We start from the raw sequence: 24,411 nt of genomic DNA, 5'->3' as shown, positions 1-24,411 counted from the left end.
ACATGCTAATTCATGCTAGAAACATGCTAATTCATGCTAGAAGCATGCTAATAACATGTTAAATCATGCTAGAAACATGCTAGTAACATGCTAATTCATGCTAGTAACCTGCTAATTCATGCTAGAATCATGCTAGTAACATGTTAATTCATGCTAGAAACATGCTAGTAACATGCTAACTCATGCTAGAAACATGCTAGTAACATGCTAATTCATGCTAGAATCATGCTAATTCATGCTAGAAACATGCTAATTCATGCTAGAATCATGTTAGTAACATGCTAATTCATGCTAGAATCATGCTAGTAACATGTTAATTCATGCTAGAATCATGCTAGTAACATGCTAATTCATGCTAGCAACATGCTAATTCATGCTAGAATCATGCTAATTCATGCTAGAATCATGCTAATAACATGCTAATTCATGCTAGAAACATGCTAATTCATGCTAGAATCATGCTAATAACATGCTAATTCATGCTAGAAACATGCTAGTAACATGCTAATTAATGCTAGAAACATGCTAGTAACATGCTAATTCATGCTAGAATCATGCTAGTAACATGCTAATTCATGCTAAAAACATTTTAGTAACATGCTAATTCATGCTAGAATCATGCTAGTAACATGCTAATTCATGCTAGAATCATGCTAATAACATGAAAATTCATGCTAGAAACATGCTAATTCATGCTAGAATCATGCTAATAACATGCTAAATCATGCTAGAAACATGCTAGTAACATGCTAATTCATGCTAGAAACATGCTAGTAACATGCTAATTCATGCTAAAATCATGCTAGTAACATGCTAATTCATGCTAGAAACATGCTAGTAACATGCTAACTCATGCTAGAAACATGCTAGTAACATGCTAATTCATGCTAGAATCATGCTAATTCATGCTAGAAACATGCTAGTAACATGCTAATTCATGCTAGAATCATGCTAGTTACTTGCTAATTCATGCTAGTAACATGCTAATTCAGACTCGGCTTTTCAAGCCACCATAAAGTTTGTCCTCAAACTTTAATATCTAGTTACTGTTTGCAAAAAAATGATAACAGTACATTGGATGGAAGAAAGTTCTCTAAAGGTGGTTCAGTGGATTCAGAGATTTAAACAGGTCTAAATAATGGAAAAAATGACTGCATGTCAACAAATAAAGACATGAAGCATTACGAAATGTTTAGATATGTATATTTAGAGGTTACTTAACCTATCATCACTGTAATTTGAGGTAACTACAATGCAACACAATGTAACTTGATGTACAAATGTATCCCCTGTAAAGTAATTATGATGGCAGTACCTTCTATTTGTTTTTTATTTTTATTATTTCCTTTTAATTAATTAATTACATTTTTTTATGTTTACCCTCATCTGTAAGGGGTTAAATTGATGGGGAAGGAGTTGTTCTGTAAAAAAATATATTGGAAAATCTTAAATAAAAAGTTTTTTAAAAAAGTCGTGACATGAAATACTGTTTCTGGGTCCAAGCCGCTACTCATTTAAATTGGGGAAATAGTCATTTATGACCAGTTTTTAGTCATATTGCACATTAAAGTGATTTTTATATGAAAACATGGTGTATACAACAGTCTCTGCACTTGCTGGATCACAGAAACCAATATTTTAACAATTTCTTTTAAAAAAAAAATTACTTTCTGGCCATCAGATATTAGACATGGATATATATATATAGTGCGATTGTGATTTTCGAAACTATTACAGCGTTTTGTAAACGTTTATTGGTATCATTTGATCAGCCTCCCCATACAGTTTGATAAAATGCTTGGACCCGGAAGCTGCTTTGTGTGAAGTCTACTGCAGACTACTATGGTATATGGCATACTGTCGAGTTTAAATGTTCATGGATCACCTTTAACTTTTCCAATTTGTTGGACAGCTTAAGTCTATTTATCCACATAAACAGTCACTGTGGCAAAGTATATCTATGATCCTACTCTTACTTGAGACCGTGACGTTATCCATTGTTCAGGGTCATGGCGGATGAACTCCTTTTGTGCCCATGGGTGACTTTTCAGATGGCAGACATCAACATAAGCAGTTCCCCGTCCACCCACTTCACTGTCTATCTTGAAGAGCCATCGCTGGACTTCCATGTGCTTTGCCATCAGCTGAGCTAGACCTTCATAGAGCTGCGACAAAAGACATACAAATTACGGCAAAGTTAGTTTTCCATATTCTCAAATGCAAGTTTCTGATACAAGTTTCACTCTGACCTTTTCCATGGTGTATATATCCCACTTTCCTGGAGGCATGTCGACTCCTGCGCTACTGAAGATCCTTTTTCCTCCAGATTTAGTGGCGTATAGCTGGGTCACTGCAGGGTCTGTGCCCAGAAGGGGAATTTGTAGCTCATCTGCCACAGCCAGGTCATCAGTGTGCGTGACACCGCTGATCATGTAGGCCTGCTTTCCCTGGATCAAATTCTTGATGCGCTTTAGAGTTCGTGGACTGTATTTCAGAAGTGAAGCTAGACACAAGTTTCGGGTCTGAAAGAGAAATATAATGCACCATTGGACACTAAAAGGGACAGTTTACTCAAGATAAAAACTGACTACTATTTCCTCAATTGGTTACACAGGGTATATGCAGGAATCCTAAAGGTAATTTCAATACCTTCTCAAGTCTTTTTAAAGACCTTCTCAGAATATTTTAAGATCTCATCACCACTTTAAGTTCTAATCAGTATCAAACCTTTAACTTAATAAACAGTTGTTAATAAGCAGTTGTTAATAAACAACTGTAGTTAAATAAATCAATGGAGCACAACCATGCAACAGAACTTCAGCGACAGGCTTTAGCCACTGTTTAAACTCATCTTTCTCCAGCCAGGGGTACACAAACTTACATCTTCCCATTTTCCTATCCCATTCGCTCGATGTGTGGAGAGCATCACATCACCTTCCCAGGTTTGTCGCAAATTACATGACATTCCCCAGACGCAGGAGCTTTGCTGAACGCGCCCCGACCCAAACCAATCACATGGATCATCCATTGTCTGGGGTGGACTGGGACAGCATTTTTACCCAGGAAAAGTTATTGTAGCTCAGGCCATATGAAGTGCAGTCCGTAAGTGGAGCGATCAGTATGTGAAAAAAAAAAGGGGTGGGGGGTGCTCCATATGGCCAGTCCATGCCTGTCCATTGTTGTTAATATTAGGATGAAAATAAATATATTTATGCTTTTTTGGAGTCAAACACTTTGGACAATGCTTGAAAAAAATGTAAGACCTCGTAAAAACACGACTTTTTAATACCTTTTAAGGGCCTTAATTTACTTTATTTAACTTTTAATACTTTATAGGACCCCACGGACACCCTGTTACAAACCTTTACAAGTTTCTTTAATGAAAAAACTGAAAACCATTTAACAATTCTAAAATGGTTATCGTTTTCCGGCTTTCTTTAAAATATCTTCTTTTCTGTTTAACAAAAGTAAGTCAAACACACTGCAAAAAATGCTTTTCTTACTAAGAGGAATTGTTTCTTTACGTTTCTAGTCCGAATATCTAAAAACTCTTTAATCACCAAGAATTTTCTAGACAATTAAAAACTTTGCTTTTTTTCAGAAATAATAAGTTAAAATTAAAACAATATTTCCTTTAAACAAGCAAACTAATCTGCCAATGGGGTAAGCAAAATGATGTTATTTCAAAGAGAAAACAAGACTATTTTGCTTATGCTGTTGGCAATTTATTTTCCTTGTTTTAAGGAAATTTGCTCAGCTTTAAAAAAAAAAACAGATCAACAAATCCAGAATCAAGAATCAGAATTCTTTTTTCCAAAAAAGCTGCAAAATTAATAAACTGCAGAATTTAAAGCCTAATTTTTAGACCTCCATAACACCCAAACTTTATGTCTCCTTTGACATTATGTTGGTTAAATTAAGTTTTATAGCGGTTTACAATAGTGTTCAGTGGCAAACAGCATAATCAGAACTACACTGCAATTCAATTGATTTCATTCTTTTCGGCTTAGTCCTTTATTAATCTGGAGTCGCCACAGCGAAATGAACCGCCAACTTATCCAGCATATGCTTTACACAGCGGATGCCCTTCCAGCTGCAACCCATCACTGGGAAACAACTATACACACTCATTCACACACATACACTATAGACAATTTAGCCTATACCACATGTCTTTGGACTTGTGGGGGGAACCGGAGCACCCAGAGGAAACCCCACGCGAACGCGGGGAGGACATGCAAACTGACCCAGCTGAGACTCGAACTGTTGACCTTCTTGCTGTGAGGCGACAGTACTACCTTCTGCGCCACCACATCGCCCTCAATTGATTTCAATTGAGAGAATGTGTTGAACACTACTGGTCACAGTTGTGATAGTGAACAAGTTAACACCTCTTACATCTTCTAGATCTGCATAAACAAATCTGGTCATTTGACATTGATACATTTTAAAATCAAAAGTATATATATTTTTATTTAAACGTTACATTTATGTAACAGCTTCAAGAAATACGAAAAAATATATACAGTCACAATTGTAACAAGCGGTAATAAACAGTTAAACACTGTATCTTCCTAACATAATATGTTCTAATAAAGAGAATGCATATAGCAGCAATACATTTTTGTTATGTATATTTCCTCCCAAAAGGTGAAATCTCAGATGTCTTTGTGTACATAAATAACTGTCCTTTCCACTCCAGCTCTAAGGTCTTACCCCTCCTTTTGTCTATGGCTATAATTTATGAACGTGCGCAAACACATTGGGCCCATTACGTGCAGCCGGAGGGGTCATGACCTCTCCTGTACTCCAACACGTTAAATTGATAAAGGAGAGTCCGGGGAGGACGGTACACCTCTGCTGCCTCTTGTCTTTACTGTGTGCTTAGTGATGGGCTCCGTGGGGAAAGCACTAATTACTCCACATCTGTATGTTTGATCCAAGCAGAATTGTCCCGTCTGTCATTGGCACGCCACGCTGGCAGCAACGGCTAACAGAGATTTATCCTGCTGACACGTCTGGCAGAGTTTACACACGGAGAAGAATCGACAGGGAAGAGGCAGCGCGTGCCGCTCGTGCGCTATGCGGCAATAAATAACAGAGGTGCACAGCTTAAATGTGGAGTCAGTTAGGGCTATGCTAACTGTAGAAATTCATTTGCATAAAATAAACTCGGCTTCACTGCAAAGTATATAGGTTCAAGATTAGTTTGTACTTTCAAGTTTCTCTCTCATCTTCCAGTTGCTCACTAAGGTTTTTAAGTTAACGTTTAACTTGAAAAAAATATTAACTACCTACTAGTTTGGGGTCAGTTTTTTTCATGTTTTTTTTAAGACAATTATTCTGTTCATCAAGGCGGCATTTATTAAATGTAAAAAAAAATGTTAAATTGTTAAATATTTATAAAAAAATTTAAATAACCGCTTTCTTATTGTATGTAGTTTCAAATTAAATTACTACTCGAGTCATTATTGCTTTTATTACTATTACCATTAATATTAATAATAATAATAATAATAATAATAATAAAAATTACAGTAATAATAATAATAATAATAATAATAATAATAATGATAATAATAATAATAATAATGATAATAATAATAATAATAATAATAATAAAAATAACAGTAATAATAATAATAATAATAATAATAATAATAATAATGATAATAATAATAAAAATAACAGTAATAATAATAATAATAATAATAATAATAATAATAATATTAATAATAATAATGATAATAATAATAATAATAATTATTATTATTATTATTAAAGTAATTTCTGAAGGATCATGTGACTCTAATGACTGGAGTAATGAAGCTGAAAATTCATCTTTAAATCACTGGAATAAATTATTAAATTAAATGATAAACTTCTTTTGAACAGTTATTTTATAGTGCAATAACAGTTCACAGTTTTACAATTTGTACTGTATTTCTGATTAAATAAATGCAACCTTGGTGAGCAGGAGAAGTTATTTTAAAACATTTAAATATCGTACTAACCCCAAACTTTTGACTGGCAGCGTATTTATCTATATCTAAATGTCAAAAATATATATATCTATATCTTATATATCTAGCAATTGTGACCAATTTACTTATTAGTACAATGATAAATGTTAAGTAAAAGTACAAAAATGCTATGTTTTTAAAGAGAAACTTTTATTTTTAATAAATGTTCAAATAAATATGAACGTAATGCATTTCTGTTTGTGGTTTATATATCCAAAAATAGCAAAACGTTTAATCGATTATTTTAGTTTTTTATATAATTACTTGTATACTATTTTAAATAAACAAATTACTTGATATTACAAAGGTTAACATCTTGATATCATAATTTATATCTCTAATCTTGTTTCTTTATTTATTGCTTGCATGCTTGCTGTGTAAAAACACAGGGAGAACATGCAAACTCCACACAGAAATGCCAACTGACCTAGCTGAGGCTCGAACCAGCGACCTTCTTGCTGTGAGGCAATTGTGCTACCCACTGCGCCACCGAGATGCCCCACTGAACACAAGTCAAAAAGTAAAATTTGGGGAAAGGAGTTCGATTTCTCATGTGAAACTGTACAAGAGAGAAGCCAGTTAGTAGAGTTTAATCGCTAAATATTCAGCAGAGTTTGCATGACTGCATAATTCATTAAAATAGAAGTAAAAAACATTCATTAGAAGTTGATTTAAAAAAGAACCTAAATTGTTTCGCATCTTGTGATTTTTTTTTTTTTTTCAGTTGAATAAAATTCTATTTTCCATTCACATATTAGCAAATATTTTGCTAATATTTAAAATGATATATAAACAATGTTTGCATGTCTTTTAAAGCATATAATTCATTAAAATAAAAGTAAATAACATTCATTACAAGTTGATTTAAAAAAAGCACCTACAGTAAATAGTTTTGCATTTTGTGGGGTTTCTTTTTCAGTTGAATAAAATAATATTTTCCATTTATATATTTCATCATTAAAGATTTCTCAAAAATAGTGGAAAAATCTCATCTTGTCTCGTTCTAGAGAACTCAATCTCATGTCTCGTCTCATCTCATGGTGTAAGCGTCTCGTCACACCCCTACTGGATATACACCTTGACACAATTCAAACTATTTTCAAGCCTTTTTTTTACTATTTTAGGAATAATTTATTTAGAACTTGGAATCATGTTAAATGTGTCATGTAAAAAGAGCCTCTGTTTTTCTTTCTTGCACTAAAACCTAATAATTCATGGGAGATCTGGACAGAGTTGTATAAACCAATGGTAAATACACAGGTCGCCTCTGTCGCCCTCTATAGGCAAGAAATAAACAACATCAAATTCTACTCTAAAATTTTTAAAAGGCAAACAAAAGGTCTGTTAATAGAACACCCTGTTGTATGTGTGTGTGTGTGTGTGTGTGTGTTTGTTTCAACATACTGAAAAGTCGTCCAGTGCTTCTGGCATGAGGATGGTGAAGCGTTTGGCAGAATGTGACTCAGCTGCCGAAGCATCACCCAGTTCAATGGCGGTCTGCAGGCCCAGCAGACGAGTGTAATACTGGAGAACATCCTCTCCCAGGCGCACCGGAGACACATAGATGACCTCCACGTTCTCATCTGTATGTGACACAAACACTGCTGCGTTTGCTTTCATGTGTTTTCATGCTACAAATTCAATTTGATTGTGTCATGATTAAACCCTTTACCTCTGATGTCACACAGTCGGCCCATCTGGGTATTCTGTAGCACATCAAATCCTCTGAGACCGAGTCGTCGAGGCTGGGAATATCCTATCAAACAAATCAAAGGGAGATTTTAAAGGGACAGTTCACCTCAACTTTACTCACCATTGACTTGTTCTAAAGTTAAGGGGTTTGTTTTGTTCTGTTGAACACAAAAGCAGATATATTAAAGAATGTAGGAAACCGGTAAGCATCGACTTCTATGATATTGGTTTTTCCTACATCCTATAGATGCTAATGGTTACCAGTTTTCAACATTCTTCATTCTTTTGAGTTCAATAGACCTAAAAACTCAAAACGCAAAAAAGCTTGAGTAAATGATGAAAGAATTTTCATTTGGGGGTGAATTATCCATTTAAAGGTCCCCAGAAGTGCTTTGAAATGTGCATTTTTTATTTGATGTTTGACGTAATCTCAACTGAAATATGAATAGAGGGCAGAACATAGTGTAGCCTCCCCCCTTTAAAAAAAAAAGCAGCCAATAGCGTTTAGTTTTTCACATCTCTGCCAGTGAGAGTGGTTGAGTTCAAGCGCATCAAATGTGAAGCATCTTGCTCCAATCAAGAGCTTTTTATTGCTCACGATTTGATGAGAAACTGAAGGTACGAGGTGAATAAAACCATTGATCCATTTAGGTGGAAGTGACAAACTACAAGCTTTACGTTTATATCGGTTTTACATCTTCTAAATGCCAATTTTGTCACTGTTTTGGTTCGCACTAGCTTATAGATATCCTAAAAACAAGCAATACTGATACTAACATCTAAAATATTTTAGTTTAATTTCATGGGATCTTTAAGGGGTTAGTTCATTCCAAACGGATAATTCTGTCATCATTTACTCTTCTCTGTGTTCTATAAGACTTGTTTATTTTCTGAAAAACAATAGACAATACTGTAATTAAATCTCAGAGAATTCTGTCTTTACACCAAGTCTGTTTACAGTTACATTTGTGAAGTTTATAGGCATTTGTTAAGAGGTCAAAAATGAAATCTATATGGATCAAGTGGTTTAATCAAATTTGTCTTCAAAATGGGTTTCCTGAGGTAAATGTATAGTTTATCTGACAAAAATGTTGCAAGATATTGTATTTATGTCATTCTGCAGTTGATTCACTGATTAATTCATGAGATATTCAATTATGTTTTTATCTTGCTACAACTAAAGTAAATAATTTTGCATCCAACTTGATCTCCATGCTCTCTAAATAGCATTTCTTCATTATATAAAGCAGTTACTGTATGTCTTAAATTCAACCACTCAATTCATAGTTTCTTTTTTAAAGTGTTTTGAAGCATCAGTTTTGAGTGAACAGACTGCCAAGAAAGTCACAGAATCTCTAAGATTCCTCAGATTTGATAAAAAAAAAAAAATCTTGATGTGTGTTTTGAAGATAAATGACCTTCTCGTGAATTTAAAATAAAGTGAGGGAATAAATTAGGGCTGCATGATTTTGGAAAGATCTGACATATACATATATATATATATATATATATATATATATATATATATATATATATATATATATATATATATATATATATATATATATATATATCAGGAGCGCTAATAATTCTACTTGAACTGTGTATTGCGATATGAAAATACTTTGACGAGATGATTTAAATACCTCCATTCTAAAAGATTTCATGAATTTAAATTGACTACGGTGATCAAGTCTTTCTATGCAGTGCATCTGCATAAAATGTAGTAAGTTATAAGCATATATAAATACAATAGAGCAAAAGTGAAGCTTCACTAACTAATTTCGAGAGGAGCATGTGATATGATTGATCGCAGCTGGTCTCTCATCTATAATCATTAGTAAGCCAATCAGATTAATCCAAACTCATTATGAGTAGCCTGTCTAAAACTACTCCCTTATCTTCGTATTCCGAAGAAACCCCCTATCCACCCCATCTCCCCCTTTCCTCCTTTACCAGGGGGACCTCTCGAGAACTACCTGATCTCGTACTCCCTTACATGCTCATTGACCAGGCGGAAGCCCTGGGCTCAATTATCTGCGAGCTCAGAGTTCTCTCCCGGAACAGCATGCCAAACCTGCTATTGTTATCAAGCAATATCTAAGTGCAAACTCTTGAAATAAAAGTTAAATAAACAGGGCTTTATGGTTTTCTGAGGAATCTAACAGTATACAAATAAAAAAACTGAACAATCAAATGTAAAAATAGCATGATCATATAATGGTATAATTTTATACAATAATATAAAAATAATATTTAATAATATCTTTGTCTTTAAATATTTAATAAATAATCTAATCATGCGATGTGACTATTGCAGATAAACACATTGCGATATTAATTCCCTGTTTTTTTTTTTCCATTATGGGTGAACTAACCCAATAAATTATTGAGAGACTATATTGTACATTTGGACCAAATCCTCAAAATTACTGCAAGAAACTAATCTCTATAATGAAATGATTAAATGCATGCAAACTAACAGAGCGAGGCAATAAAAACAATAGGGTTCAACTTCTTAATTATCTGAGCTCACACAGGCCTCTCCTCAGCCACCCCCAGTGCAAAAATCACACTCCATCTGCTGATGATTACAATTCACACTCAGCATTATCCTCATCATCATCTCCAATAGCCAGTGAAAGCCTCACTGAAAAGTTTTGACAGATAAATGTGTTTGTTTTTTGCCCTTTCTGCAAAAATACTGTCTAACCAGGAGCCCTCACGGCAGATTGAAATGAATTACCCAGTGATGGGACATGGATGATAGTCCTTTTGGCGGAGGTGATGTGTTTCCAGTTGGTTGCCAGACTCTGTGAATCACACACAGCAGAGAATAAAAGAGAGTAAAAGTGATGGTTGACAGACAGCACCCAGCAGCACGTTGGATTTATCATGTTGTCGGCCCACCGATGGCAGCAAAGGGAGGAAATGATGCTCGTCTTTCTCCCTGGGTCTCATTGAGACAAACCAAGCATAAATCACATTAATTAAATCAGCTAAGTGCATACTTAGAAACATCTTCCCTCTATTAATTCAATTAGCAGGCTACATGAAGCTTTCTGCCAGGGGAAGATTAAGGCTTAATTAAAAGGATGTGAGTGTTTAAAGGGTGGAAACATACACAAGCTTGCGTCTCCTCTCCTGGTGAGTGACGGTGAGGATAAATGAACATGTGGGCACTAATTAAGAGACATGCGAAATTCATAAAGATGTTACAGGAATGACAGCACAGATGAAACATCTGGTCTGACAAATAGAAACTTCATCTGAATGTGAGCTTGTGATATCACTATCACTGTTTAGATAAGCACATTTACAACAGTACTTCAGTGAACAAGTGTGAAAGAAAGTAAGAAAAAAGCTCTTGTGAGTGGGAATTCTGTACTTTCTTATGCTGTGGATTTACGAACTGCCATTCAAAAGATTGAGAAGTTACTAGGAAAGACTAGACCAAAAGTTATAAAAGAATAACATCCCAGTACAGCAGTTTATTTTTCTGTAATGTATCACTAATAAAAATATTCCTACAAAGCTTGTGTGGAACATTTGTTGCTTTCCTGAATTAATCCATTTTTGAAAGAATCATTTGAGTCAATGATTCTACCACCAATAAGAAGTCATTTGGTTCCTTCCTAAATTAATCAACTATTTGTAACAAATCATTTGAACAAATTGTTCAATTAATTATTTAATTACTGGTCATATTTGATGAGAATAAACCATAGACTGTAAAAGATATCCATGACGTCACCCATAGGTTTCTGTAGAGCGCGAAACAGTGTAAACAGTGCATTACAGTTCTAAAGAAAATTATAAATGATAAATGATCTTAAATAAAACAAATACATTTATAGATATGGTGTATACGCAAGTATATAATTTCACTCACCTCGGAAATGAAGGCAACTTGAATGGTTTGTGAGCACAATTAAGTGCACACATCATGCCATATTATCTGATAATTGTAGGAAATAATTCCAAAAGGCAATTGACTGTGTAAAGTCTGTCTAATGCAATGTATACGCCGAGTTCAGAGGCTAATAAGCCGGAATCAGCTGAGGTGGCGTGATGGTGACCAGCGAGATCTAGCTGTCACTCAAGTGGCCACACCCTTAATTATGCAGATTTAATATAACTTAATATAAACAAAATGGATGAGAAACACTTTTTTTTCTGCTGTAAAGTTGGCCATTTTAACAATGGGGTCAATAGAAATTCGCTCTATTATGAAGCCAGGACTCGCAGAATTTTGATGAATTGCAGTTTCAGTTACTTTCGTATTAGCTTCATGAGGGAGAGCGGGAGGTTGCCGCTTGGAATAAACCAGCCAATATACTAGAACAAGAACATTTTCAAATAAATACACTTTTGTTTGAACTTTTTTTTGCATTTAGTTAAATATAAAATGGATTTATACAGAATAACTGTTAGATACAATATTGTCAAATACTTTATCTGGTTTCCTCCGCCAACGACAACAGCAGAACCAAGACAACACTGATGTATTTTGAACAGCGTTGAATAAAACCTGTGGTTGAATCACTTTATTCAAAATAAATGTGTAAGTTACTCATTGATAATCATTTGTTTTCGATAGTTGAATTAATGATTCAATAACTCACTAAACCAATGCAGTAGTACATCCAGATTTCATTTACACTATATCAAAACAAAATATATTCAATAAGGCGGCAACACCAAAGCCCCAAAAATGCCAATTTATTAAATTAAAAAGGCTGATACAAGGCGTGTAACGTTTCGAGCACACGTCTCTTCATCAGACAGTGTTCATCACAATAAGTTGCTCCTTTTTGTACACTTCCGGATCACATGATCACCCATATTATCTCACAACAAGAAAAATAGAAAAAAAATACACATTTATAAGTTAGTTAGATATTGAAAATAAAAATACAGACACAAACCCTAATATTACATCTCAAAACAAAGAAAACATTACAAAATATATAACCAAAATATAGCCAAAAAACTTTTGCCAAACACCTAATTCAACATTAAAGAATTATTAAAAAAAAGGACGAATATCAAACTCCTCGTTTAAACCTCTTGGGGACAATGTATCTAGAGTAAAAATCCAAAAAGCTTCAGGTTGTACCAGCAATTTATTAAGATCTCCCCCCCGACGTGTTGTATATTTTGTTGTATTATTTTCTTATTCGGTTACGTTTTTCTTATTTTGTGATGTAATATTAGGGTTTGTTTCTGTATTTTCGTTTTGAATATCTAATTTATAAATGTGTATTTTTCAATTTTTCTTGTTTTGAGATAATATGGGATCTGGAAATGTACAAAAAGGAGCAACTTATTGTGATGAACACTGTCTGATGAAGAGCCGTGTGCTCAAAACAATGCACGACTTGTATCAGCCTTTTTAATTTAACAAATTGGCATTTTTGGAGTTTTGGGTTTGCCACATTTTTTAATACATTTTGCACTTTTTGCTGTACCCAGTTAAGGTGATGTGTGTGCTTTTGTATATATTTTTCACTATATCAAAACAGCAATATTATAACGACATGCTAAACGTGGTTCAAATCATACGCAAGTGCAGGTTGCCAGATTGACGACACCAACAACAGTGTGCATGACTGTCGAGACTAAAGGCTGGTTGAAGGCTGATTTAAACCGTGTTCTAAATAAAAGCAACGAAACGCGATACAAGGAATATTTTCCATATTAAAAGGAGAAATGTATACTTTAGAAATGGCTTCTATTTCTTGCTGCTGAACAGAAAACTATGACAATAATCACTTTAGGTACACCTTCTGTCAGGGCTATTCAATTGGTGGCCCGCGGGCCGAACCCGGCCCCTGAGGCTATTTGTTTCAGCCCTCCAAATAGTGTGACCAAGACATCAAAAATAAATTTAGTTCAGTCGAAAAACAGCCGCTATAGTTATGAAGTGACGTGCGTCTGTTCAATACAGCACAAGCTGCAGTTGAAGGCTGCTCAGAGCATGAGTCACCTGATATTAAGCGAGTGATGTGAGCAGCCGAAATTATTTGAATATGTGTGTAGAATAGACCTTTTGTACAATGCACTGATCGTTATTAGGGATGCAACTATTAGCCGATTTCACTATAAACTGCGCTTTAATTCGTCATGGTTAATTATCTTAAAGGCTTCTCAACGCTGCGTTTCTGTTGCACAGAATGAAACTGCTTCAACTAAACAAAGTTATACCACCTGTGCGCAAGTTTAAAGTTCCAAGCTTATACCGAGTATGATACGCACACACTGGATTAACTATAGTGGCGGGCCGTTCCAATATCACATCTTTTCCGCACACAAGTTTGTTATTTCTAATGTAAGAATATATGCCAATATGCATGCACAAGCGGAGTAATGCGCTTGCGGCTTTCCGGACGCACACAGTAGAAAACATCTCACACTGTAGCAGTGAGAGCTGTGTGTGGATTTCAGAGCAATGTAAATAAAAGATATGTTAGACGAATTATAATTAAAATGATTATGTATGTATGAAAGCAGATGATAACAACAATTAATCTAAATACTTTCCTAATATGAAGCTTAAATTTACATTAGACGTGATAACCGTGAAACCATGATTATTCTTCAGACTATATAATCGTCAACCAAAATCTATTGTTGAATCCCTTAGTTATGCAGTTCAAAACAACATATGAATGTGTCTGAATGTAGAAGAAGCCTACTTAAGCAATGCACTTTTTGAGCTCTGAAATACAACATTTGAGTATGTTAGTAATAGAAATCCTATTGTACAATGCACTGATATTATGTAGTTTCAAAATACAACATTTAACATTTTAATGTAGAAAAATACAACATGGGTGTCTTAAGGAGCAAAAATACAGCATATGGGCTCTTATATGCTGCTCTGGCATCACTCATATTGCAAGTCATATCTCTTCGGCCGTTAGTTTGGGATGCTTTTCATGAACTAGCCCCCATGACAAACTAATTAAATAGCCCCGCCTTATGTGCTTTATTCAGTGTTAAATGCTAATAATGTGAGTTTGAATGCCATTTCACAAGCCATTTATTGCCATACTACTGAAAACAGCAGCAGATAGTTCACCTTAGATCTTGAAACTAAAATAAACCATTTGAAACGGAACTTTAGAACTGAAATATATATGCTGAAATATAATTGGCTAAACTGGCATTGGGCAGGTTAAATGACCAAAACAAAAACAGACATTCCGGCACTAAATGCACATTTTCAAAGCAGAATATCTGACTTTAGCATTGTTTTTCAGATAAACAAGTATGTTCACTTAGCATGTTTCTTAAAAATCTGCAAACATATTCTGGTATTTTTATGCTTTAGAATAGTCGAAAACTTACATAAAGCACCCTTAAACTTAAATCAAAATCAGACTCAGGAACCAGAACTAATTGTTGTATAAATGTGTATATGATTCACCTCTGCCCTGCTGTGGAAGTTTTCCAGTTCCCGAAGGCGTGAGGCCTGCAGACTCTTCTTCAAATGGCAAATTTTGGCACGTTTCAGCAGAGACATGGCAATAATTTCTGCCGCCCATTTGGACCGGAGCTGGATCAGGTAGGCGGTACGGGCAGAGTAACGCCTCCAGCAGGTCTGGATGCGCACAGCCGCCGCCTGATGCCCCCCGTTGCCTTTGTAGCGCTGGCCGGGCTGACACATCAGGTCCCATACCTCATCCCTGTTCTCCAACACCGACAGCAGCTTCTCCACATGGGTGCACCGGCCCCTGCCGTCTCTCCAGTCGAGCTCACCGCTCTGCACGCAAGCTGCCAGCCTCTCCCCGCACACCCGCGCCAGTGGCACAGCAAAGTCCAACAGCATCCTCTTCAGCCGCTCCAGAGCTTCTACCATTGCACCCCAGTACAGACAGTACTGCTTTTTATACCGACAAAAGTCTGGAGCATCCGGGTCAATCTGACCATCAACTATGGTGAAAGGATATTTGCTGACAACAGCTGGCACTGGAAGACTCTAAGAAGAGAGAAATGCACTTGATATTAAGGTTATTACAATTACATTTTAAAATGTGGTTCAGTAAACTATTTAAAATGATTTATATAGTTGAAGTCAGAATTATTAGACCTCCTGTGAAAGATTAATTATTTAACATTTTTCTCCCCCATTGCTGTTTAACGGAGAGAAGATTTTCAATACATTTCTGAACATAATAGTTTTAATAACGAATTTCTTTTATCTCTGCCATGATATCAGTACATAATGTTTTACTTGACTTTATTAAAGATACTAGTCTTAAGGTTTAAATGCAATTTAAAGGATTAACAAGGTTAATTAGGCAAGTTAGGGTAATTTGACAAGTCATTGTTTAACAGTTTGCTCTCTGGACAATCGAAAACAATACTGCTAATAATATTGACCTAATATTGTCTTTTAGATGATAAAAAATTCTTAATTCTTAAAAAAATTATTTTTTAGCAGAAATAAAACAAATTCTTTCTTCCAGAGGAAAAAATATTATAAGAAATATTGTGAACATTTCCTTAATCCATTAAATATCACTTGGGAAATATTTTTTAAAAATATTAAAAATTTATTCAAATACATCAACTGTTTATAAATACAGGTTTTGTGTGTATATATATATATATATATATATATATATATATATATATATATCAATTTTTTAAAGGCCACTGGCTTGCAGAAATGAACCATTTCAAATCATTACCTATATCAGCCCTGAAGCTATTTCTGACACATTTAACATTACACCGGGTTTAAAAGGTCACTTTACACGGAAAAAGGAAATTGATTATCAGTCAGGTCTAAAGCTCTCCAGAGCAGATTGTGTGTTTATTATTTATTCACAGGCGAAATACAACATATGAGTACCTTTGAGAACCATACCATTATTAGAAGTCGAATGCAAACATAGTTACAATGGAACACGTTCAAATCCCATTCTATGAGCTGCTTTTTTACCTAAGCAAGCTGAACACACTATATATCTTTGTCATAAATAACTTCATTTATGTCAGTGTAAATAAGTAATACCTGTGGGTTAAGTGGGTTGAGTCGGGCTAACCCTCGCGTCAGTACTCTGTTGTCGGAGCTAGCAGAAGCAGCTGAAGGTGGAGGAGCACGAATGAGCCTGGATTCTGCACTCTCCATTGCTGATCTTCTAAGAGCCATTCCATCTCTTCTCACATACGTCTCTTGCTTATAAGGCTTTTTTGACTCATCTATCAACAGATAAGTAGTAAGTTTTGTGTTTTATAGACGTCTTGCTTTAGTCCAAAGATAGACTAGTCATTAATTATGATCGATTAGACAGACTTCACAGTTTTTTTTTATATTGTAAGACATTTATTTTTTATGATTATTTTATTCAAATATGCAACATACATACATAGAAAACTATATACAAGCAGATGCCATAAAACCATCCACTTGTACAAAGGAAAGAGAAAAAAATCAAATATATAGAAAAATAGGGGCGACACGGTGACTCAGCACTGTCGCCTCATTGCAAGGAGGTCGCTGGTTCTGTGTGGAGTTTACATGTTCTCTCCGTGTTCTCGTAGGTTTCCACCAGATACTCCGGTTTCCCCCACAGTCCAAAGACATGCGCTATAGGTGAACTGAATAAACTAAATTAGTCATAGTGTGTGTTTGAATAAGTGTGTATGGATGTTTCCCAGTACTGGGTTGCAGCTGGAAGGGCATCGATGTGTAAAACATATGCTGGATAAGATGGCGGTTCATTCTGCTGTGGCGACCCCTGATGAGTAAGTGAAGTTTTACAAACTAATTTTAAAAGGAGAACGTTATATGATTGATCGCGGCTGACCTCTCATCCGTAATTTGCAATAATCCAATCAGATTGATTCAAGCTTACAATAAATAGACTGGATTTGCCCTACTACCTTATCTTCATTTTGGAAGAATCCCCCATTCCACCCCATCTCCTCATTTTCCTCCCTTTACCAGGGGGAGCTCTCGAGACCTACCTGATCTCGGACCCCCTTATATGCTTATTGACCAGGCTGGAGCCCAGGGTTCAATTATCTCTGAGCTCAGGGTTTTCTCCTGAGACAGCATGCCAAATCTGCTAATAGCATCAAGCATATCTAAGTGTGAACTCTTGAAAGGAATTAAGCCGAAGGAAAATGAATGAATATATTAAAATAACTAAAAATCAGATCAGCTTTTAAGCTCGTCCAGCAACATTGCATTCGCAACCATATTGGTCCAGTTTCAAATAGTATTTTTTGTTGCGCTATATAATATATAATAACCAGGTATGGGTGAGTGGATGGTTCAATATAATGTCTTTAAATTATAAGGTTCTATCTGACATTTTTGTCAAAATTGAGTTACTGACTTATTCTTATTAATTGACAACTTGTTTACATTATGGGATGTTTTTTTATAAGTTGTTTACATTTCAAGACTTTTTATTTAAAAAAACAAATGTTAAATACATACATACTGTTTGCTAAATGGAATGCAAAAACTTTGAAGCTGAATAACTCAAAATCATTCAGATCGCAGATAGAACCTTGTAATTCCAAGGTGACGATATGTTAAAGTTTAGTTATATACAATATATTCAGTATTGAACAAAATTTTCCTAATGTAAAATTACATAGTAAAACATAATAAAATATCACAGACTGCATAAAATGATCTTAAAACTTTATATTAATTTAGTCTACTCCCTCATTAATGCAGACCAAGGGGAATAAATAAATAATATAAGTAGAATTATGGATACAAACAAATTGACCTTCTAACTTTAAATGAAGGCCGCAAGTGTGCAATGACATTGTGAAAACAGACTGACCCATCTTACTTTGGCCACTGTCCTCTCTCTGGAGCACATGGAGAGCTTTGGGCTGTACTGGGGTTTGAACTGAAGAGAGGTCGGCTGCTGAGGGCTGCAGCTCTGAAATGTATGAAAAACAAGGCTCATTAAAATCTGTACACAAAATATTTCAGGGGTTGTGGCTGTAACATTTTACTCATCAACACAAAAAAGGCACAAAGAAACAATGTAATTTCTGAAAATTCTTAATCATATTCTACACCATGTCAAGTAGGCCTGCACAATATATCGTTTCAGCATCGATTTTGCAATGCGCGTATCCGCAATAGTCACATTGCTGGATCTGCAATGTCAATTTGGGATGTAGGAGCCACAATTAAAAACATAAATTACTGTGGAGTAATTGCAATGTTTAATCATAAAGTTACAAAAAAATTAAATAAATAAATATTATATTTATATATATATATATATATATATATATATATATATATATATATATATATATATATATATATATATATATATATATATATATATAAGCCAGTTAAAAGCAATATGTTATTATTGCAATATGTACGGCAGTGCGGTGGCACATCTTTCGCCTCACAGCAAGAAGGTCACTGGTTCGAGCTTCAGCTTGTCAGTTGGCATTTCTGTGTGGAGTTTGCATGTTCGCGTGGTAGTTCCCCGTGTTCGCGTGGGTTTCCTCTGGGTGCTCCGATTTCCCCCATACTCCAAAGACATGTGGTATAGGTGAATTGGGTAAGCTAAATTGTCTGTATGTGTGTGAATGAATGTGCATGGATGTTTCCCAGTGATGGGTTGCAGCTGGAAGGGCATGCGCTGCGTAAAACATATGCTGGATAAGTTGCCGGTTCATTTCGCTGTGGCGACCCCAGATTAATAAAGGAACTAAGCCGAAAAGAAAATGAATGTATCGCAATATGTACTGCAAAATAAATAAATAAATAATATCGCAATGTCAGTTTTTCCCAATATTGTGCAGCTCAAACGCCAAGGTTTTGGAAGATTTTTAAAAAGAAATTAATACTTTTATTCAGAAAGCATCCCTTAAATTGATCATAAGCTATAATGACAGATTTTTAACCAATGCTGTTGTCCCTTTGAATATTCTGTTTGTCAAAGAATAATGAAAATGTATTGTGGTTTCAATAAAAAATTTATTACAGGAAACATCAAATGTTTCTTGACAATCAAATCTGCATATTTAAAATGATTTCTGAAACATTGTGTGACAATTAAAACTAGAATAATGCTGCATAATTCATTCAAAACAATTCTTTTAAATAAATTTGTTTCAAATACTAATTCCCAATAATACTGCAACAATGTTTTTTCTTTATTTTTGATCTATACAAATAAAATAAAAAAATGTTGAATTTCTTCAAAAACAAAAACAAAAATATACATACAGATAATTTATGTATATTATTATATATAAAGAAAAATCTGCCTTTACCTGCAGTTGCATCTTGGCATTCAGGTGGTGGTTTGGGTTGTAGATGTTTAGGCAAGCCTCCATGTGCAATGGCAAAATTCTCCAAATTGGAGCCAGTGACCACTCTTTGAATCCCAATCTTGTAAAACCGATAAAAGCAAATGTTAGGTTTTCATTACATTAAATGTACAATTGTTTTTCTAACCACACGGTTCACCTGAGCTGGAATACAAAGGGCTTCTTTACTAAGAAAAGAAAATCCATTATCATTTACCTCACTGTACTTGATACTTTAAATTAATAATTTTACATTTACATTCATGGTGGCATTCAAAACTCACACGCTTATTCAAATTGTATTGCAATCAGTTAACTGTTAACAGAATTCTAATTATTGAGTGAGATACAGTATAGCTTTAAACTTGTTTGCAGTAATAGTCATGTCTTGTGAGGCAATAAAACATTGTCCAAACATGGAGGAATTATTGAACCCTGAACGATAGCCTTGTGGTCAAAGGTTAGAGGTATCGAAAGAGACAGAACGAAGGGAATTAACCCACTGGCCTGTCTCACTGGGTCAAAGAGACCTGCCTGCAGGCTCTAAAGCCACCATTTACCCAGTACTAGAAGAAGAGAGAAAGGGAACATACTTCACTCAATAACTTGCTCATAGAGAATGCTATTAGCTTCGGGTCAGCGATCAGATTTTTCCCTCCAAACAAAACTTTGTTGTAAAAGGCCGGGAGACGACTATCCATTAATCAGGCTTGTGGCAGCTTGTAGATGTCAAGAAATACGGTTTCTCTTTCTCTTGGTTTCCGTTGGCTGTTTCGAATCACAAGTGTGTGCACATTTGCGAGAGGGAGCATGGTGATGTTGTGTGATTACAACCAACAGATTTTCTGCATTCATTAAAATAAAGCTGGAGCTAAAATACAGGGAGTTAATGACATTGTAAACTGGCCAATAAGCCCCCTTCCCTGAAGCAATCAATCACATGCTGGCAATGCTTTCTGGATACTTTGAGCACGACTCGGTTTATTTGTCTCGCACCTTCTCTCAAGCGAACAGCTGTTTGAAATCTTCTAGAATTAAATTCCATCAGAGCAATGCCTAAAATGCTCGCACCTCCTCATTATCATATAACAGTTCATAAATCAAACGAAAGTCCTGCCACTTTCCACGATAAAATTGATTTGCTGCAATAATTAGGACTTTCCAAAGAGCCCTAGAAGGCGATTAATATAATTCGCCGTTAATTTTTACAATCACTTCAATAAAAACAAGCATCAAAAGTCACAAATTACTCCTGAGGACACATAATGTCAAAACATAAAAAGGACAATAAAAACACGTTATCTACCGAAAATTGATAGCCTATTAAAAAAGGCAAAACTTTTTAGGCGTAGAAGAACCCAACAAGCAGTTTGTGAATTAATAGCACACAAAACAGCATCGACAAAATGAGAGGTTGGTCATTTCCTCAGTACTCATAAACATATAAAGTGAGTTTGTCAAATTGTGGGCACATGCCAGACAGCGGCCTTCTGTACTGTCTTCATCCTGCTGTTGCGGATGTTCTCTGGCCTGCCTGTTGTCACACCACTGAGCTCCCTGACAAACCACCAGCACCGGCCAGGTGTTTGGAAAGGTTTGGGGCTCGCAGCTGTTTAAGTGGTACAAGGGGACATTTAAAAGAAAAGAAAAGAAAAAAAAAACAGTGGGAGCTCCATCGGAGACTCAGCAGAGAATTAGCCGACAGCATAGTGGTATAGACACAGCAGGCAAAGCGCCAACGAATGCCAGTTGGGTAAACCACGGCTGTCTTATTGGCATGCGGGAACAGGTACGAGTGCCTGTCCTGAGACAGCTGTAAAGCAGCAGCCCATACAACTGCAATCAGGCGGTGGCCGTCCTCCGAAGAATGCTGATGTGCCGCAATCTGCGTCTGTCTGCTTTCGGCAGCCAAGTCTCATAGCTTCTTCTCAACAACATGACAGCCTCCTCACGAGTGACAGGCAGAGGATGCAGAAGATAGAGGAAGAACCGCAGCGGAAAGCAGAAGGGGGGGAAACAGAGCACCAAAACAAATGGTGACCTTTCGAAAGATTAATTTGTTTACCAACAGACAGATTTAGCTGTCACTGCCAAACCAGGTGACCTTCAAATCCGCATCCCCTGTTCGAAAGCAAAGTGACTGGAGTCATCTATTATTACACGCCATTTTGTGACAGACGCTGGCGTTAAGGCAACAGTCAACACTGGTCGCTATATAATCAACACTATCGATAAGTCTTAATCGTAAAAGATGGTGGCTTCTATTACAAATGGACATGTAAAGGGCAATTCACATTGGAAAGGCACTCACAGACAATGTGTCACAATCACCAGATTACACTTACGTTCACATGACCTGACAAAGGTAACACTGACAAAATCTGATGAAGTGTCTGTTGACAATTTGCCATTGGTTGGTGTCTGATGGTGTAGTGTGAACTGGCCTAAAAATTTTAAAAGAATCAAAATAGCCTACAGCTCAATGGTCACCAAAGTTGATTTCTTACCAACATTCTTCAAAATATTTGGTGACACTTTATTTTAAAGGTATCCTTGTAACACATATTCCACGTGCTTACTATAATAAGTCCGGTGAAAGGTTTATGTGACTATTTTCAATTTCCTTTTACAAAATCAATGTTGTAATGCAATTAAATTACAATCATTTAAATAGACCTAAGCATTCATTTAGTTGTTCAAGCGTAAAAAACGAGAAGAAAGACTGTATAAACACTAGTGCCGTCAGTAGCAGCAGCCTAGCACAGAAACTCCATTGAAAATATTGGGGTAAAATAGATATTCATATTTTGAAGACATTGGTGGGGAAAATGGAATTTAATCCAGTGCTTCTTGTCTTGTGTGAGACTCACTTTCTATCTGCAATTGAAGATCACTGATTTTTAAAGAAACCAGATCTTAATATCTTAATTGTGGCGATTTTGTAATGGCATGACAGTTCATCATCGCTTGGGCTGGCTGACTGAAAATAAAAGTCTATGTGCATATACATGCAACTAACCCTAACCATATAGTAGGTACATTTATTTATTTAATAGTATTCAGTAGTTAAATTAACAAGGACACCTTAAAATAAAATAACTAAATATTTTTTGTGTGCCATAGAAGAAATAAAGTATGTTTGGAACAACATGAAGGTGAGTAAAAGATGACAGAATATGCAATTATAGGTGCACTGTCCCTTTAATATACCTTCTTGATTATCAAAGAAATTAAAGCATATCTCTCAGAAACTCACACTAGTTCTCTTGTGCAGGTGAGGAAGCTGAATCCCATAATTTTGTTGGACAATCTCCTTGTTCTTTGGGTGAAAAGGGTTATGTAGCAGACGCATGATAAATGCTGCTTTGTGCTGTTGGTCACAAAGATAGATTTAGTGAATACAGATCTTATCTGGGGTTAACAAATCTTATGAATATGAATAAAATGGAAACCTTTTCCCCTGGAGATGGACCGGGAATCGGGCTTCTATGTGGATGTGCATTCGGTAATGTCTCGTATGGTGGTTGCCTACAAAAAAAGGCTAGATATGTTAGATATGTCAATTGATCTTACATAATCTACACTTGCTGGCCACTTTATTAGGTACACCTTGATCAACTTCTTGTCAATGCAAATATTCAATGACATGACAGCAATTAGGGCTGCACAATATATTGTTGCAACATTGATATCGCAATGAGATCATTTGCAATAGTCACATCGCGAGCATACGCAATGTTGAGTCTGTATTATAATTCATCATTTGCATGTGTTTTTGATGCCTGTGATTATATAATGATAAATAAATAAATTGTACCATTTGTAACTTTAACAGCGATTCATTTTATTGAATTATTTTTATCGTTCAGTTACGGTTAGTGTTAGACTCCGGAAACAATAAAACACTTTGTATCTTTTTCTTGATTATATTTATATGGAAATACTCACAACATATGCAAATACAGATATGCACTGCAAATAGCAGACAACTGCAAAAGTGTGTCGGGGGACCCCAACAAGTATAGATTGTTTATTAAATTTTATGGAGATGCATTCCACTGCAGAATCACCCTAATCGATCAAACATAATTCAAGTTATCTGGTAAAATTGTATACATATTTTAAAAAAATATCACAATGCTTGCTATCGTGCAGCCCTAACAGCAAGTTAAGATAGTGATGAACATGTTTTGGTTTTTAGTGCAATATGGGTATCCAATAAAACGGCCGATGAGCATAATCGCAAATACTGTAAAGAGAATTACTGTATGTGCATCAGTATGATGGTTTTTGTTCAAATACCATGTAACAAGTTTGGGATGAGCAGTCTTCTTTTCAGGCTCTTCAATACAGGGTAGAGTCAAAACCTGGTTATTAA

At 35.4% G+C, this 24,411-nt stretch overlaps 1 protein-coding gene across 1 annotated transcript in view; it reads right to left on the bottom strand.

Moving 5' to 3' along the window:
- iqch (IQ motif containing H) overlaps positions 1-24,411 on the bottom strand; it is a 63,357-nt gene that overhangs the window by 38,326 nt on the left and 620 nt on the right. Inside the window, exons 3-14 of the mRNA XM_056478040.1 lie at positions 24,336-24,411; positions 23,486-23,561; positions 23,290-23,403; positions 19,998-20,115; positions 18,542-18,634; positions 16,741-16,928; positions 15,148-15,699; positions 10,462-10,528; positions 7,696-7,779; positions 7,428-7,606; positions 2,250-2,522; positions 1,977-2,165 (exon numbers count right to left, since the gene is read on the bottom strand). The exon at positions 24,336-24,411 is cut by the window's right edge and continues 28 nt beyond it. Of these exons, the coding sequence (XP_056334015.1) occupies positions 1,977-2,165; positions 2,250-2,522; positions 7,428-7,606; positions 7,696-7,779; positions 10,462-10,528; positions 15,148-15,699; positions 16,741-16,928; positions 18,542-18,634; positions 19,998-20,115; positions 23,290-23,403; positions 23,486-23,561; positions 24,336-24,411 (2,009 nt within the window). The remainder of the gene's footprint in view (positions 1-1,976; positions 2,166-2,249; positions 2,523-7,427; positions 7,607-7,695; positions 7,780-10,461; positions 10,529-15,147; positions 15,700-16,740; positions 16,929-18,541; positions 18,635-19,997; positions 20,116-23,289; positions 23,404-23,485; positions 23,562-24,335) is intronic.

Source organism: Danio aesculapii, chromosome 18 (assembly GCF_903798145.1).
Source record: "Danio aesculapii chromosome 18, fDanAes4.1, whole genome shotgun sequence".
NCBI classification, from domain to species: Eukaryota; Metazoa; Chordata; class Actinopteri; order Cypriniformes; family Danionidae; genus Danio; species Danio aesculapii.
The sequence above is the reverse complement of the archived record's forward strand: the minus strand, read 5'-3'. Positions and strand labels throughout refer to the sequence as shown.